Source organism: Erinaceus europaeus, chromosome 10, assembly GCF_950295315.1.
Source record: "Erinaceus europaeus chromosome 10, mEriEur2.1, whole genome shotgun sequence".
Taxonomy (NCBI): domain Eukaryota; kingdom Metazoa; phylum Chordata; class Mammalia; order Eulipotyphla; family Erinaceidae; genus Erinaceus; species Erinaceus europaeus.
In genome coordinates, this window is record NC_080171.1 from 123396773 (window position 1) to 123415889 (window position 19117).

General features: G+C 44.1%; 1 protein-coding gene across 4 annotated transcripts in view; it reads left to right on the top strand.

The window, feature by feature from the left end:
• The window catches only part of MYOM1 (myomesin 1), a 147296-nt gene that overhangs the window by 69901 nt on the left and 58278 nt on the right, over nucleotides 1-19117 (top strand). For all 4 annotated transcript variants that reach the window (XM_060200717.1, XM_060200716.1, XM_060200715.1 and 1 more), the window contains 3 exons: nucleotides 2737-2936; nucleotides 6219-6275; nucleotides 12857-12981. In XM_060200717.1, coding sequence (XP_060056700.1) covers nucleotides 2737-2936; nucleotides 6219-6275; nucleotides 12857-12981 — 382 coding nt within the window. The remainder of the gene's footprint in view (nucleotides 1-2736; nucleotides 2937-6218; nucleotides 6276-12856; nucleotides 12982-19117) is intronic.

Consider the following 19117-nt stretch of genomic DNA (forward strand, 5'->3'; position numbering starts at 1 on the left):
AAAACAGCCTCTAGGAGCAGTAGATTCATGGTTCAGGCACCGAGCCCCAGCAATAACCCTGGAGGCAAAAAAAAAAAAAAAACAACCAGATTATGTCTAGTATTTTTTAAACATTTGCTATGTGCATGGAATACACACACACACATACATGTATGTACCACTGATCCATACCCCTTTGAAAGGTAGTCACAATACCACACACAGCTACAGATTGGAAATCAGCAGTTAGCCCAAGGTCACAGTGGCCCAAACTCATGTTGGCAGAAGTAGCAGAACAGTGCGGCACTTGCCTGACACTGTACAGCCTGACTGGTCTTTAAATCTCTCATTAGTGATTCAGTGCTGATGAGCAGGACTGTAAGATGACAGGGCTTTTGTCCCACACAGTTCCACCACCAGAGTTCCGCGTCCCATTCCCTCCACTGGAAGCTTCCCTATTTTAAAATTTAATTTAATTTATTTTTATTTTTCTCTTTTTTTATTTATAAAGTGGAAATGTTGACAAGACCATAGGATATGAGGGGCACATTTCCACACAGTGCTCACCCCCAGAACTCCATATCTAATCCCCTCCTGTGATAGCTTCCCTATTTTTATCCCTCTGGGATCATGGACCAAAATTCTTTGTAGTGCAGAAGATGGGAGTTCTGGCCTCTGTCATTGCTTCCTCACTGGACATGGGTGTTGGCAGGTGGATCCACATCCCCACCCCAACTTGATTGTTAACTTTGCTTTCTTCCTGCTCAACCATGTTGTAGAATTGCCCAGAGTAGCTACTCTCAACTGTTTAATTATTTTTGCATGAGACAGAAACAAACAATTTAGGATCACTGGTCATCTGCACAGGAAGGATGAAGAGTCCTGGCAGACTTTGGGGATGGTGACAGTTCAGGGCACTTCCTGTTCCTCTCAGCTCTCTCCCACCCACCATCCGTAGCAGCTCCAGAATTCCTACAAAGGAAGGGCTTAGGGGAAGTGAGTAGAAGGCAAGGGCTGAAGCCATACTTGATGTGACTTTGTCAAGGTTAAAGAAAATGTGTTTTGCCGACTTCAGAGAACAGTCGTGATAGGCATAGAAGGGAAGATAAACTCCTGGTACTTGGCACTGCTCCTGGGAACCATGAAAACTGCACAGGGTCATATATCTGGGCACAGAGCAATGCTGGGAGGGTATTCAGAACAAGAAGCGCAGTGCTGGGGCCAGGGGGTGGCACACCTGGTTGAGTGCATGTATTACAATTCGCAAGGACCCGGGTTTGAGCCCCCGGTCCCCACCTGCAGGGGGAAAGCTTCACGAGTGGTGAAGCAGGGATGCAGGTGTCTCTCTGTATTTCTCCCTGTTACCCCTCCCTCTTGATTTCTGGATGTCTCTATCCAATAAATAAAGATAATTAATTAATTAATTAATTTAAAAAACTGTTTTTTAAAAAAAGTGCAGTGCTTTTCTCTTCCAAGAGCGAACTGCCTGGCACTAAGCATTTCCGCTTCACGCAACCCTGCAGCCTGTGCATCCTCCTGCCGTGTGCGGGAGCTGTCCCCTTCATCCCCAGGGTCCTGGCTGTCCCGCCACGCCACCACACACCAACTGCTTCCAGAGCAGCTGGCCAGAGGCCAGCAGGGGAGCTCATGTAGGCGTTACCTGGCCCAGTGCACGGGGCCTCACTGCCTGATGCCTTTCCCTCGCCTCCTCTGCTTCTCTGTCACTTTCCACCTGAAGAACATGGGCCTGGACCCCTGCCTGAGAATTTCCCTCTGTCTCATCAGTCTCATGCGTTACAAACAAACGAGTCACAGTGCTCTCCTCACTCTCGCACCCGTGCAGCACGTGGAGGTCACAGAGCGAGGAAATACCGTGAGCTCCTCCCTTGCGGCAGGCATCTCTTAAAGTATCTACTCTTGCACCAGTAGTTCTGTTCTACAAAGAAAAGGCCTCAGCGGCAGAGAGAGAAGTGACTAGTGGTAGCACTGAAGACATCAGCTCCCCACACCCACCCAGAGACATTGTAGATACAGTGGTCTGGGGGGTGGTGCAATGGATAAAGCACCAGACTCTTTATTATTATTATTTAATTTATTTTCCCTTTTGTTGTCCTTGTCGTTTTTCATTGTTGTTGTAGTTATTATTGTTGTTATTGATGTCGTTGTTGTTAGATAGGACAGAGAGAAATGGAAGGAGGAAGGGAAGACAGGGGGAGAGAAAGAGAGACACCTGCAGACCTGCTATGAAGCGATTCCCCCGCAGGTGGGGAGCCTGGGGGCTCGAACCCAGATCCTTACGCCGCCAGTCCTTGCACTTTGCGCCATGTGCGTTTAAACCTGCTGTGCTACTGCCTGAGTCCCTAAAGCACTGGACTCTCACGCGTGAGGTCCCAAGTTCAATGCCCGGCAGCACACGTACCAGAGTGATGTCTGGTTCTTTCTCTCTCCTCCTATCTTTCTCATCACTAGTAAATACAATTAAAGAGAGAGATTATAAATAATAATCTGGCCTGCGCCTTAGGGTGCAAGCTCCCTCGACTGACTGACTAGTAAATTCAAACAGCAGACATGTTCCAGAAAGCTTTTTCTTCTGATGAAGGAAGTGGAGCCATGTGTCTGCAACTGTGTGTCCACCAAACCACACTTAGATATTTGACAGAGCACAAATCTCCGGCCACTGGGCAGCTTTATACTTTGGGGGGGGTATTTCTTAGCCACCCTTCCTTCCACATCTTGTCACTCACTGTATTTCTATAGATGTGAGGTGGGCACAGACAGCTGGTCTCAGTGCAATGACACGCCCGTGAAGTTTGCTCGTTTCCCGGTCACTGGATTAATAGAAGGCCGTTCCTATATATTCCGAGTCCGAGCTGTAAACAAGAATGGAGTAAGTCTACCGTCTCGCGTTTCTGAGCCCGTGGCTGCTCTGGATCCAGCAGAGAGAGCTCGACTTAAAAGTGAGCATTTTTCGTTTTTCAGAATCTTCTGGAAACTTACGATACAACTGCGAGTGAATTCCGAGGTTATCCCTCCTCCTTCCAGTAGAGGGAGAAGGAGCCCCCAAACAGAGTGTTTGGGCTTGTGGCCTGGGAGGTGGTGCAGTGGGTAAACTTTTGAACTCTCAAGCATAAGGCCTCAAGTTTGATCTCTGGTAGCGTATATACCAGAGTGATGCTCTGGCTCTCTTTCTCTCTCTCGATAATAAATAACACTTGAGAGAGAGAGAGAGAGAGAGAGAGAGAGAGAGAGAGAGGGAGAAAGGAAGAAAGACAGAAGAGGGGAAGAAAGAGGAGAGAAAGGGAGTGAAATAGGAAAGAGAAAGTGTTTTGACTTATCCACTCTTTTAAAAAATTTTTTTATTATATTTATTTATTTATTAGACAGAGACAGCCAGAAATTGAGAGAGAAGAGGGTGGTGTAGGAGAGAGACAGAGAGACACCTGCAGCCCCGCTTCACCGCTCGCAAAGTTCCCCCTGCAGGTGGGGACTGGGGACTTGAAACCAGGTCCTTGTGCACTGTAACGTGTGCTCAATCAGATATGCCGCCACCCAACCCCATTTATCCACTCTTTAAGGGATTTATTTGATTCGTTTTTATTTCATTCAGAAAACCTTGCTTTGTAAACTGAATCCCAAGCTTTGCACTTGGCTTGAGATATGAACATCAAGAACTTGGAAAAAAACATTTAATTCACTTTATTATAACATTCCAAATTACTTTTCTTCCTGGTTAAGTTAAAGTCAAAAGGTAAACCTTCTAACCTTGAATTTGACCCTCAGGACATTAATATCTCAATACAGTGAATTTCTTTATATCAAAGGAAAAACACACTTAAACATCTCGTATCTGATCTATCTATTCTGTATGAGACAATCAAAACTAATTTCCCCCAGTATTCAGCCTCCAAATACCTGCCAGGATCACACATTTGAATCACACATTTGTCTTATGAGGACCCAGATGGCCCTTTAAGCACAGAGGTAGCAGGAGACTGAAGGAGTGGGCGGCAGTCAGTGCTCCATCTGCAGCTGTGGTCGCAGCGGGCTGTCCTGCTCACGGGGGTTTGCTGAGCAGCAGCTCTGCCCTCTGCCCGCTGAGTGCCAGCAGCCTCCTCCCCACCCCCAGGCTGTTACTTTTTACTTTAAATGTTTATAGTGGTATCATAAGAATTCACATCAAGTAATGCCACTTTCGTGCCCTGAACATTCTGCCTCATCAGGTTCCTTGATACGTCTCTATTTTTCACCTATCATCTGGCTGGCTTTCCTCTCCTGCTTTCTTTTTAAATTTTGTATTTTATTTTAGTGAGAGAGACAGAGATATGTCGAGAGACACCAACACTGCTCAGCTCGGGCTTCTAGTGCTGTGGTCCAGGAATGAACCTGGGACTTTGGAGTCTCAAGCATGAAAGTCTTTTTGCATAACTGCTATGCCATCTCCTCTATTTTGTAAATTCCAGTGGCATTGAGATGTGTTTGTATGAAAAGTAAGTTAATTTGATCTTTTTTCTGTTTTTGCTCAACTTGCTGAAAAAACTCTTGATGCTCCTTTAACACACACACATATACATATACACTCACACACATACATACACACACACACATACACACACATATACACATACACACATATATATATACCCCCCACATACATACTCATATACATATACACACACATATACACACATAAACACATACACATATACACACATACACACTCACACACATACACACATATACACACCCACACACACATACATACTCATACACATATACACATACACACACATAAACACATACACACATATACACACACATACACACTCACACACATATATACACATACACACATATACACCCCACACACATACATACTCACACACATATACACATACACACATATACACACACATACACACTCACACACATATACACACATACACACATATACACCCCACACACATACATACTCACACACATATACACATACACACATATACACACACATACACACTCACACACATATACACACACATACACACATATACACCCCACACACATACATACTCACACACATATACACATACACACATATACACACACATAAACACATACACACATATACACACATACACACTCACACACATATACACATATACACACACACCCACACACACATACACACTCACACATATATACACACACATACACACACATACACACTCACACATATACACATACACCCCCCCACAATACACATTCACATACACACTCACACACATATACACACTCACACACATATATACACACCACACACATACACACATGAATACCATACACACATATATACCACACACACACATACACACTCACACATATATATACACACCACACACATACACACATGAATACCACACACACATATATATACCACACACACATATATACCACACACACACACACACACACACACACACACACACACACACACACACACACACACACTCCCCAAACAGAAGCTTTACCTTTCTTTCTGATGTCTTTAACGTCACAAAAATATTTGCCCCCTTTGATTTTTTTTTACTGCCTTTCTATCCATTTTCTTTATTCTGGATCTAAGGCGGTTTCCTTTGTAGGTGATACTTTGGAAAGAAAATGTTTTTCATTGAACTCCACAGCCCTCTTCTCTTCTATCTTCATTATGACAGATTAGTAACTACTGGGTCTAAAGTGTTTCAGGAATGCTTCTTCCAAATACCTGCTGTCTCTTACACAGGGCAAGTGAGCCTACATGTTTTAAGAGATCTGTACCAAACTGTAAATGAACAACTTGTGTATCTAGCTCATAGAAATACGACCACGTGTTATTTAGTGACTGGGACATGCTCTGAGAAATTCATCATTCATTGATTTTACTACGAGAACATCTTCAGTATAATCACACAAATCCAGATAGCATAGCCTGTGACACATCTAGACTATCCGGTGTAGTCTGTTGGCACTGCCATTCATCGACCAAAATTAAGTACAGGATGGCACAGTTCCAGAAACATCAGCATAGTCCCAGTGGGTTCTAGGCTCTAACAGATTCTGAGTCCCTTGAGGATATGTTACCATATACAAGTTTCACTAGGAAAAGGCACAAATTAGTAAGAATTCCATGTCTGACTATTCAGCCATTTTATCTGAACACATGAAAATGCACTTGTGAATCTTTGTGGACCTGTCTTTCTGTGTAGGTCGTCCTTCAGCACCTTGGACGGGACAGATAATTGTCACTGAAGAAGAGCCTACAGGTAAGAGCTGTCATTTCCCCAGAAGTTATTATGTCAGGGTTTTGCTATGTGGTTTGCTGTTGGTCGTAGATAGTACATTGTATATTATTTAAGATGCTTATGGAAGAGCTTTCTGAGATACTTGTGAGTTACGAAGTAATAGATTGTCAGCAAGTCACCTTTAAACTTTGGCGAGGTATAAGTGTCATTGTTATATAGCTGACCGCATGTTCACAAAACATGTGCTTTTGATAAGCTCTGCACATATGCACACCAGATATGTGCACATGTTTTCTGGCTGTCTGCTCACTGGCACTGAGGTCAGAATACTGTCTGTTACTCCCAGAGCGTCCTCATGCTCCTTGCTGTGCCTCCTCCAAGCTCTTCCCCACCCCCAGCTCACCACTGGCCTGCCCTCTGCCACCGTAGTGTTATTATCTGCAGATCAGAGGAAGCAGATCATACTCATTTGTCTGGCCCCTTCATATCGCATAATCACTCCAATATTTAGCCACCTCGATATGCTTCTCAGTCGCTCCAGTGTATCTCCTTGTTAAGTATGTGTGTAGAGGCAGGCTGTTACTGCTCTTGAATAAATACCTAGGAGGTGGATGCACAGACCATATGGTAGGCTTATGTTTGCTTGTTTTGTGGGAGGGAGAGTAATATACTTTTTTGTTTTGTTTTGTTTTTAAAGAAACTACCAAGTAATTTCCAAAAAGGCTGTACCATTTTATACTCTTAGCAGCAGTATATGAGGTTCTGACTTCATGCAGTCAGCTGTACTTAGTATGGCTGTCTTTTTTTTTTTTTTTAGCATTTTAATTTATTTATGTATTTATTTATAAAATGGAAATATTGACAAGACCATAGGATAAGAGGGATTTATTTCCACACAGTTCCCACCACCAGAACTCACTATCCCATCCCCTCCCCTGATAGCTTTTCTATTCCTTAACCCTCCGGGAGTATGGACCCAGGGTCATTGTGGGATGCAGAAGGCGGAAGGTCTGGCTTCTGTAATTGCCTTCCTGCTGAACATGGGCGTTGGCAGGTCGATCCATATGCCCAGAATGGCTGTCTTCTTAATCTTAGCCAGTGGGGGTATAATGGTGTCTCATACCATAGTGATTGTCATAATGGGCACATAGTGGTCCTAACTGACTTTTCCCTACTAACTTTGAGTACTTCTTCATATACTTCCTCATTATTTTTACATCATATTTAATCTTTGCTGAATCTAAGTTCATGTATATGTTTTTCCTATTTCCCTTCTAGAAAAGTTATATATAACATTAGCTATTCTTTGTAATCTATGATCCCTTTCAAATTATTTTGTCTATACTATACAAAAGGTATGAATTATTATTATACTACATCTATCCAGTTATTTCAGTAATACCCATTAAAAACACTATTCATTTCCCACTGTTATTGCCTTGACACCATTCTGGAAATCACTTGCTCACATACTCATGGGTTTGCTTGTGGAACCTCTGTCGGTCAGTTTTATTTTGCTATGTTAGTGCCATACTATCTCAATTACTTTTTATAGATTTGACAAGCTTTGTGTTGTTGGGGGATTTTAAAGAATTTACAACCTTCATATTTTTAAAATCAGGTACTATAAGTCTGCTAATTTTTTTCAAGATGGTTTTGCCTTTTTGTTAAGTCTTTGTACTTCCATGTAAATTTTAAATCAGTTTGCTACTTGCTACAAGATGTTCCCTGGGGTTTCTATTGAGTTTTTGTATCTTTACTGTTTTTTTTTTTTTTGTCTACTTGTTTTATCAACTACTGATAAAAATCTCAGACAAAATACTGAATTTACCTATTCTTGCACCTCTAACATGTTTCCCCATGCATTGTGATAGTCTGTCGTTAGAAACATAAGCACTTATTACATGCTGTTTGAGTGACTATTTCTACATGATAATAGTTTTTTGTTTGGAAATCTACTTTGTATAATATCAGTACAACTATTGCATCTTGCTTTTGATTCATACTATCATGGCCCATGATTTTCATCCCTTTACATTTAGCATATTTAAATTTTAAATTTTTTTTGTAGACACCACATAGTTTGTTCTTGTTTTTTAATTCAATCTGGTAATATTTACCTTTTTATTTTATTTTTATTTTTTTAAATCTTTATTTATTCCCTTTTTTGTTGCCCTTGCTTTGTTGTTGTAGTGATTATTGTTGTTATTGCTGTCATTGTTGTTAGATAGGACAGAGAGAAATGGAGAGAGGAGGGGAAGACAGAGAAGGGGAGAGAAAGAAAGACACCTGCAGACCTGCTTTACTGCCTGTGAAGCGACTCCCATGCCGGTGGGGAGCCGGGGGCTTGAACTGGGATCCTTATGACAGTCCTTGCACTTTGCGCCATGTGCGCTTAACCCACCACTGCACTACCGCCCGACTCCCATATTTACCATTTTATTTACTTAGTTTGATGGGCTTGTACTTCATGCCAGCACAGTTTCATCACTTTCAGTAGACTCTTACATTTTTGAAATTTTAAGACAGAGACAGACAGAAAGGAAAAAAGAGAGAAACAGAGATAGGAGAGACGTCACAGCACCTTTTGTGTATAAAGTTCCAGTGTGGTGCTGGGGCTTGAACCTGGGCCCTTTTGCAGGTGAAATGTGCATTCTGCTGGATGAACTATCTCCTGGCCCCAGCATTTACCTTTTAATTGTATTGTTCTAGCCATTTTTCACTTCATGTGTTTATTAATACAGTTGGGTTTTTAAAATCTGATCTAACCTTGGTTTATAGTAAGATTTGAGGAGTGTAGATCCCCCCGTGTGTGTGTGAGTGTGTGTGTGTGTGTGAGTGCTTGTGAATGTGTGTGTGTGAGTGTGAGTGTGTGTGTGTGTGAGTGTGTGAGTGTGAGTGTGTGTGTGTGAGTGTGTATGTGTGAGTGTGTGTGAGTGTGAGTGTGTGTGTGTGAGTGTGAGTGTGTGTGTGTGTCCACCTATCCGTTCACCTCCGAAGCTGTGGCGCCATCACGCCAGCGAGCACTCCATCGCCTGCCTTCCCTCTGCACTCCCTCCAATAACACATTCTCACAAAGTCTGAGAATCAGACTTGTTTGTTTTACTTATTTTTATTCTGCACGAGTGAATCTATCTAGTAGCTGTCTCTCACTTTTTTTATCTGCTTTTAAGATATTCTCTTCATTCACAGTTTTTAGAAATGCGATTGCCACATGCACGTGTGTAGTTTTCTTCGCATGTCTTGTGATTGTGGCCTGCAAGTTCCTTGGGCTAGTGAGTTTATAGTTTCCACCAGATTAGCAAGTTTGCACCATTATGTCTTTAAATGTGTAGACCGCCCTGTCTTCCTGACTGGAGCGACTCCACTTACATGACACTCGACACCACAGCTCAGTAATGACAGTGTTCTTTTTTCTTTTGGCTCTCTTTTTCTTTATGCGTTTCATTTGGGTGCTTTTTACTACTAGTGTCACTGACTTTACTAACCCTTTTTTAGTATTTCCTTGGCTTTTAATTCTACTCAATGCTCTTTATTTTAGAATTTATAATTTTCATCTTTAAAAAATAGTCGGTTTGTATCATTATTATCTTTTTGCATCTTTAATAACATGTTCAGTCTTTACCCTCTTGAACATATAGAATATATTTATAAAATTACTTTGATGTCCTTGTCTACTAATTCTATCCTTTGTAGTTTTGTTTCCAATGACTGACTTTTCTCTCCTCTCTGCATTGTATTTTCTTGCTTCTTGCATACTCTGTAATATTTTATTTTGTCAGGCATCTAACTTTACATTGTGTGGGGCTGAATGTTCTTGTATTTCTTGAGGGTGCTTAACCAGGTATGCCACCACCTGGCCCCATATTTTTGTATTTCTGTAAATACACTTGAGCTTTGTCCTTTGGAGACAATCTGATCCTTTCAAGGTCTGCTTTTGTTAGATGGAACTGGATTGTTCTTTATTCTACAGGAAGTTCGGCTTCACTACAGAGGCAATGCACATCTGAACACTCCACAGAGTGAGTCCACAAATCAGAACATTTCTGTTCTGACTGATGAGAACATGAACTCTTCCTGTCCCGAGAAAGCTTTCAGGATTATCCCCTCCAGTTCTTTTGTGTTTGTTTTGCCTGTCTATAGGGCTTCCATACATGTAGCTCCCACTCAGACGAGCTCTCTAGAGGGGCCTCTGTGATCTCTGAGTATGCCAGGCGTTTCCTCTTCTCAAGTTGCTCTTGGAAACCTCTCCAGGCCACAAGCTATGCCAGTGGGAGTACTTATCTGTTTCCCATTTCCCTGCAACTTTGCCCCCTGCAGACTTATACCCGGTATCTGAAAACAGTTATGACATGTGCTTTTGCTCAGTAGTTTGTTTGTTTCACATAGAAGGATCACTCCAGTCTGAATTTAAATTTAAAATTTACAATTACAGAATTTACAAACTAGTAATTTTCACAGACACTGGCAAAAGGTATGAAATGCATGATCAGGCAAAGGACAATGCCACGACACAACGGGAACTGTCCACATGAAGCTCGTGCCTCCTGCTCTGTTGTCTGTGTCACTTGTCACAGGTCCCTCAGGCTAATGCAGAGAGAGGCACAGTGGCTTGTGTGCCAGTGGGTTTGTGCCATTGCAGAGGGAACTTGCATTTTCAAGACTGTTTACTAGACAAGCATCTTGGAAAAGATATTGTGTAGAGAGAGAGCAAGCAGTATAAATCAGCAGGGGAAAATGGTTGAGTGTCATCTTCCAACATCAGTTTTGTTACTCCATCTTTGTTAGACAAGGAAAAGATCATTTACGTCGCTGTTGCTTTTTAGAACCAATCTAAGGAAACTTAAATTGTCAAGCAAAGTAAAAATGGAACTGGGAGATATTTCAACATGCGAGAGCACAGGATATTTTATTTTATTTTATTTTATTTTTTTGCCTCCAGGGCTATTGCTGGGGCTTGGTGCCAGCACTATGAATCTACTGCTCCTGGAGGCCATTTTATTTTTCCACTTTTTTCTCTTTTTTATTTTTATTTATTTTTCTTTCTTCTTTTTTTTAATAAAAAGGAAACACTGACAAAACCATAGGATAAGAGGGGTACAACTCCACACAATTCCCACCACCAGAACTCCATATCCCATCCCCTCCCCTGACAGCTTTCCTATTCTCTATCCCTCTGGGAGTATGGACCCAGGGTCATTGTGGGTTGAGAAGGTGGAAGGTCTGGCTTCTGTAATTGCTTCCCTGCTGAACATGGGCGTTGACGGGTGGATCCATGCTCCCAGCCTGTCTCTCTCTTTCCCTAGTGGGGCAGGGCTCTGGGGAAGCAGAGCTCCAGGACACATTGGTGGGGTTGTCCATCCAGGGAAGTCTGGTTGGCATCATGTTGGCATCTGGAACCTGGTGGCTGAAAAGAGAGTTAACATGTAAAGCCAAACAAATTGTTGACTAATCATGAATCTAAAGGCTGGAATAGTGCAGATGAAGAGTTGGTGGGGGGCATGTCTCTGTTTTGTAGATAGCTAGTAGGCATATTTTAGTTATATTCCAAAGGGCCTGTGGCTATACTAGTTTTTTTTTTTCCCTGAGCCTGACATCTGATATGCAGGTGGATCCAAGTTATTGTCTGGAGAGATGATGTCATGGCTGGCAAACGGACCAGAAAGCTGGATCAGGGAAGAGAGTAGCTCCCTAATATGGGAAAGGGGTATAAATATTGTTGACTGCAAACCCCATTGATTTGATGTGATCTGGGCCCCATATTCAGCTTAGGAGCCTATGTGACCTCTGCATCCCTGTAGATCTGAGCTCACATTCTGTGGTCATGAATAGGAACATTCCAAGCTGCCCCAATATCAGGACCCATCTTCCTCAGGTGTAGCATAGAGTATGTTGTCCAGCCTCCCTTCAGAGGATGGGACATTCTCTACCATTGTTGATCCAAGTTGAAGGCAAGATCCTATGGGGGCCCACATAGGGGTCTATTGTGTTGTTCCTGATAGAGATGACTGGTAACAATGGAGAGAGGGGTCCATTTTTTTCTTAAAGTTACTTTTTTAAAAAAAGTATTTTATTTATTTTACTTTTGAGAGAGAAGCAGAGGGAGAAAGACACAGAGAGAAACCCCAGAGCCCTGCTCAGCTCTGGCTTATGGTGGTGCAGGGGATTGAACCTGGGACTTTGGAGCCTCAGGCATGACAGTCTCTTTGCATAACCACTATGCTCTCTACCCCCACCCTTATTTTTCCATTTTATTGGGTAGGACAGAGAGAAATTGAAAGAAGAGGGGAGATAGAGAGGCCCCCGCATCCCTGCTTTGCACTCCACCTGGCCCCTTAGAGCACAGGCTGTACGTGCACGAGGCTCTAGTTCAGTTCTGAGTAGTGCTCTGGTCCCGACCTGCCAAATAAATTCAGCCTTTAAAAGAAAGTGAAATTGCATTTGTGATGATGAACAAATGCTTTAGAAAGAATTTTAGAGGCAAGGCACCTCTTTATACCGTGTAGTAGAGATGAATTCTTGCTGCATTGTGAAAGAAGCATCCATGACACTCTCTACTCTGGACAGCCAGCCTGTTCTCACCTTCCCTTGTTGTCTTTCAGAGGGTATTGTTCCTGGGCCGCCCACAGACCTCTCTGTCACCGAGGCCAGCCGGAGCTACGTGGTACTCAGCTGGAAGCCCCCTGGGCAGCGTGGCCATGAGGGCATCATGTACTTTGTGGAAAAAGTAAGATTCTGGCATCATTATTTCATCCCATGTCCTAAAAATTTCCCTAGAGATTATGTTTCCTTTGTGTTTTGAATTCTTTGAACTCTTATAAACTGTGCCTCCACAGAGATATTTCAATATCACAAACAACTATGCTTGACAGGTCAGTGTGGGCTTGTTGAACCCGAAGGTCTCACCTAGTCTCATGAGGGGTTCACATGGTTATGGTTATGGTTCCCAAACCATAACCTGTAGGCCAGAAACCAGTCCCCAAACTCTAGTGTCTGTTTGCCAGTGTTGTCTACAGACTGATCTGAGAGGTGAAAGCAGTGACTGGAGCCTGACTTACCTGTCTCTCGGGCTCCAGAAAGATAGAATTGCTTCCCTCCACAACTTGTTCTTCTGAGGAGGGAATGAACGTCGGTGAGAGTTGATGGGCTAGACAAACACAGATGATAGCACTGCAGACAGAGGGGAAGCTGAAGACAGAAAGACCTGGCTTGGAACCACACACTAGTCTGCATTCCTCTAAGTACAAGTGGTCCAGCCGGCCCAAGGATCACAAGCAAAATGAGGTACTAACTAGTTCTTCCTAGTAAATCTGCTTAAAGTTTATCCTGTTTGTTTTTACCCAAATGCCACAGGCAGGCAGGCCGTCTGCTCTAAGGATGAGTTATGTCCCTGAATATATTGCAGTTATATCGCAGATTATGTTAGAGACAGCAGCAAGCACTGAAGACGTACAGTGGGTGTAATGATGAGAGGGACGTGGGAACCCCCATTGTCAGGGTGCTGAAGAGCCAGGAGCTGGATGGAACGTGATTGGGAGGCCTGAGGAACTCGCAGTGTGGGGGCATACGTGTGCGCACAAGGCTAGGCATCAAGTCCAAGAGATCCAGGAGCCCTTGACCAACAGGACTGTCGCCAATGGAAAGAGATGTTTAAAGAGAATGGTCCCAGTTCACTTGTGAGGAAAATTCTGATGGGGACGTGATTGAATAGCAGCAACAACAAAGACAGAGCAGAATGTAGGCGTGACCGTGTGCGACAACCCATTTCCCCACCTGCAGGGAAGGAGTTTCCTGAGTGGCAGAACAGTGCTACAGGTGTCTTTCCTTCTCCTGACTCTCTGTCTTCCTCCCTCTCTCTCTCTCCAAAGAAATGTGAAGGGAAAAAAAATCTGCCGTAAGTGGTGGATTTTGGAGGCACCGAGTCCTAGAAATAACCCTGGAGACACAAAAGGAAAAGAAAAATTTGAAATGAATGGTATGCTATTACAAGAACCTATAAAAACCAAATCAAGGAAGTATTGTTTTAATCATTGTTCTCAGAAAACTCTGATTTACAAGATACACATTATTTCTTTTCTTTACTTTTTTTTTTTTGCCACCAGGATTATCACTGGAGTGACATGCCTGCACAACTCTTCTGCTCCTGGTGGCCACTTAAAAATACTATTTTGGGGGGTTGGGCGGTAGTGCAGCGGGTTAAGTGCACATGGTGCAAAGCGCAAGGACCGGCATAAGGATCCCGGTTTGAGCCCCCGGCTCCCCACCTGCAGGGGAGTCGCTTCACAGGCAGTGAAGCAGGTCTGCAGGTGTCTGTCTTTCTCTCCCTGTCTCTGTCTTTCCCTCCTCTCTCCATTTCTCTCTGTCCTATCCATCAACAACGACAGCAATGACAACAATAATAATAACTACAACAATAAAAAACAAGGGCAACAAAAGGGAAAATAAATATAAAAAATTTAAAATAATACTATTTATTTATTTTGGACAGAGACAGAAACTGAGAGGGAAAGAGGAGATAGAGAGGGGGAGAGAGACAGAGAGAGAGAGAGGGGAGACAGAGAGGGGGAGAGAGACAGAGAGAGAGAGGGGAGACAGAGAGGGAGAGAGAGGGGAGATGGAGAGGGGGAGAGAGACAGAGAGAGAGAGAGAGGGGAGACGGAGAGGGAGAGAGAGACAGAGAGAGAGGGGAGACGGAGAGGGGGAGAGAGACAGAGAGGGGAGACAGAGAGGGGAGAGAGAGACGGAGAGGGAGAGAGGGGAGATGGAGAGGGAGAGAGAGACAGAGAGGGGGGAGACAGAGAGGGGAGAGTGAGACGGAGAGGGAGAGAGGGGAGAGAGACAGAGAGAGAGAGACAGAGAGAGAGAGAGGGGAGACGGAGAGGGGAGAGTGAGACGGAGAGGGAGAGAGGGGAGACGGAGAGGGAGAGAGAGACAGAGAGGGGGGAGACAGAGAGGGGAGAGTGAGACGGAGAGGGAGAGAGGGGAGAGAGACAGAGAGAGAGAGACAGAGAGAGAGAGAGGGGAGACGGAGAGGGGAGAGTGAGACGGAGAGGGAGAGAGGGGAGACGGAGAGGGAGAGAGAGATGGAGAGGGAGAGAGGGGAGACGGAGAGGGGGAGAGAGAGAGAGAGAGGGGAGACGGAGAGGGAGAGAGAGATGGAGAGACAGAGAGGGGAGACAGGGAGAGAGAGACGGAGAGGGAGAGAGGGGAGATGGAGAGGGAGAGAGAGACAGAGAGGGGGGAGACAGAGAGGGAGAGAGAGAGACAGAGAGAGAGGGGAGATGGAGGGGGGGGAGAGAGAGAGAGGAGAGACGGAGAGGGAGAGAGAGACGGAGAGGGAGAGAGGGGAGACGGAGAGGGAGAGAGACAGAGAGAGAGACGGAGAGGGAGAGAGAGACGGAGAGGGAGAGAGGGGAGACGGAGAAGGAGAGAGAGACAGAGAGGGAGAGAGAGAGACAGAGAGAGAGGGGAGATGGAGAGGGAGAGAGACGGGGGGGGAGATGGAGAGGGGGAGGCCTACAGCCCTGCTTTATTACTCTTGAAGCTTTCCCCCTGCAAGTGAGGGAGGACCTGGGAATTGAACCTGTATCCTTGCACACTATAATGTGTGCACTCAACCAGGTGCGTTACCACCCACCCATTCCCAGCCACCATTTAAAAAATTGATTTAATAATGATCGACAAGACCATAGCATAAGAGGGGTAGAATTCCACACAGTTCCCACCACCAGAGTTCCGTGCCCCATCCCTCCATTGGAAGCTTTTCTATTCTTTATTCCCCTGGGAGTATGGACCCAGGGTCATTATGAGGAGCAGAAGGTGGGGGGTCTGGCTTCTGTCATTGCTTCTCTGCCAGACATGGGTGTTGACAGGCAGGTCCACACCCCAGCCTGTTTGTCTCTTTCCCTAGTGGGGCAGGGCTCTGGGAGGTGGGGTTTCAGGACACATTGGTGGGGTTGGCTGCATAGGGAAGTCAGATTGGTGTCTTGGTAGCATCTGCAACTTGGTTCCTGAAAGAGCATTAAGATATAAAGCAGAACAAATTGTTAAATAATCAGGAAACTGAAGGCAAAAATTTAGCAGACAAGATTCGGGGTCTCCGTTTTAGAAATCTACTTTAGGTGTATTCGAAGGGCCGGGGAGTTCACTAATTTTTACCTGCTCCCGACAGCTAACATGCAGGTGGGCCCAGATTATTGTCTGGGGAGATGGTGTCAGAGCTGGAAAAAGGACCAGAAAGCTGGATCAGGGCAGAGAGTAGCTCCCAAGTATGGGAAAAGTGTATAAACACTGTTGACTGTAAACCCCATTGATCTGATCTGGGGCCCATAGTCAGCACAGGAGCCTGTGTGACCTCTGCATCCCTGTAGGCTGAGCTCGCATTCTGTGGTCACAGCTGGAACCTTCCAGGCTGCAGTCATAGCAGGACCCGTCTTCCTCGAGTGGCAGAATATTGACCCGACTTCCCTGCCGAGAGCGGGACAGTTCCTACCCGTGCTGACCCACACTGAGGGCGAGGTCCTTGAGAGGCCCACAAGAGGGTCCGCTATGCTGTTTGCAGTGGAGATGACCGGCGACAGCCCAGCCACCATTTTTTTTAACTTTTCTTTTTTCTTTCTTTCTGTTTTTGATGGAGGATAAGAGATGGGGGGAGAGAGAGAGGGAGACTGAGAGGTGTGGGCAGAGCTCAGACCCACAAAACTACTGCTCATGCAGCTTCCCTGCAGGTGGGGCCAGCGGCTTGAACCCAGGTCCTCACACGTGCTGACAGGTGTGCCCTACGAGTGAACCACCACCTGGCCTCAGGCTTCACTGTCATAAAATATTCTAGGAGTTTTGTTTCAGAACATTGTGGAACTTAATTAGAGTTTTTTTCTGCTCACTCAACTTCAGAATACCTGTTCACTTTCCCTAACAATCAGTACAGTAGAACAGATGTCACGGGCTTATAAATGCATATAAACACCTGGAAAATAGGTTAAAAAGTCATATGCAACTGTCTTTATTGAATTTTGACTATTTCAAGCCAGCGAGGAAGCTCCACTAAAGCTAAATAGTGCTAGGATTTGTACTTCCTCTTTATTGGTGGCCATTCTTTACTAAGAATGTAGATTTAGCTTACGTCTTTGAGGAACATACCTCACTTTATTCTTGCCCCTAGAAGATCCCTGAGCAATAAATATGCATCATATCTTCAGTGTGAAATATGAACATCGGGGCCAGGTGGTGGAGCACCTGGTGAGTGCACACATGACAGTGTGCAAGGACCCAGGTTCAAGTCCCTGGTCCCCACCTGCAGAGGAAAGTTTCACGAGTGGTGAAGCAGGGCTGCAGGTGTGTGTCTCTCTTCCTCTCTATCTTTCCCTCCCCTCTCAATTTCTCTCTGTCTCTATCCAATAATAAATAATTAATTAAAAATTAAAAGAAGAAATATGAACATTTTTCTAAGAGTCTGATTTTATAAAAGAATTGCAAATTTATATTTTATTAGCTTTTGTACTTTCTAAGTATTAAAATTAAAATATAATTTGACGAGCATTCTCAATTAAAATATTCATTTCTTCTCTATACTTTAGCACGGGGTAAAAATAGAATGGCAGTGTTCACTTCCTGGTGTGTTTGCTATATACCCCCATTGAATCTTTCTGTAATACTCCACAGGAAGAGAGTTCTGGAAAAGCTCGGTGACAGTGATTACTATCTTCCTTATAATACCGAGACAGTAACCGCCCACTGCTCAGACAGACATTTCCTTCAGATGAGTCAACTTTGGTTTCTGTTGAGCATTTCCTCTGGTCATGTCAACTCTGTAATTTTTCCACTAACATCGTAGTAACTTCCCTAAACCTAAATACATATGAGATCGTGATGAAAACTTTAAGTGTTTTCCCACCAGCATACCTATCACTATGGAACCAAAGGCGACATTTTTGGGCACAGCACCAGTAGAGGGGCGTATATGGGGACAGTTGGCGCACACACACAATGCACACGCACAGTGCCCAGGACATTGACGTGTCTGGGGAGCAGAACACATTCTGAGATCTGGGTCACAGAGACAGGTGAACTTTCCAAATGCCAAGTCAGTCTCTTGAGTCTCAAATCATTTCTTTTCCTTCTGTTTTGATTTGTGACTCTGGTGCTCTGAATGCATGATCCCGCAATTCCTGAGTCAACCTCTCCAGTTTTAAATTATTATTATTATAGACAGAGAGTACACACCAATGCCATGATGCTCCCATGCAGTGCCAGGGTTTGAACCTGGGGCTTGATGCCTGGTGAAGTGTACCTGGTGAACTCTCTCTCAGCCCCACAAATTATTCCTGATGAACCTCTTCAGTGGTCAAGTTCATTGACCTTTCTTTTTAAAAATTTCACACACTGTATTTATTTATACAATATGTATGTCCGGGAGGTGGCGCAGTAAATTCTCAAGCACAAGGTCCTGAGTTCGATCCCTGGCAGCACAAGAACCAGAGTGATGTCTGGCTCTTTCTCTCTCTCCTCCTCTCTTTTTAATTAATAACTAAATAAAATCTTTATAAAATATGCATCTTCACAGTGGACATTTAGAAAGCACGTGCAATAAAAATACAACAAAACTCTCCTTGTAACCTCGCATTCCAGAGTGGATTCTTACTCTCTTGGTGTGTTTCAGGGTTTTCGTCTTTTCTTTTCCCCTGATAATATTTGGAAAGTAATGGTTTACAGAACAGCTTTTGACACACAGCTACATTTCTTACCTTCCGGATCCCATGTCCCGGTTCTCTAGCACGTTCAGTTCACATCAGTGCTCCCTGTGGAGTGATCTTGTGCTCACACGTGTTCATGGAGCTGCGTACCTGAGACTGGTGTGTGCACAG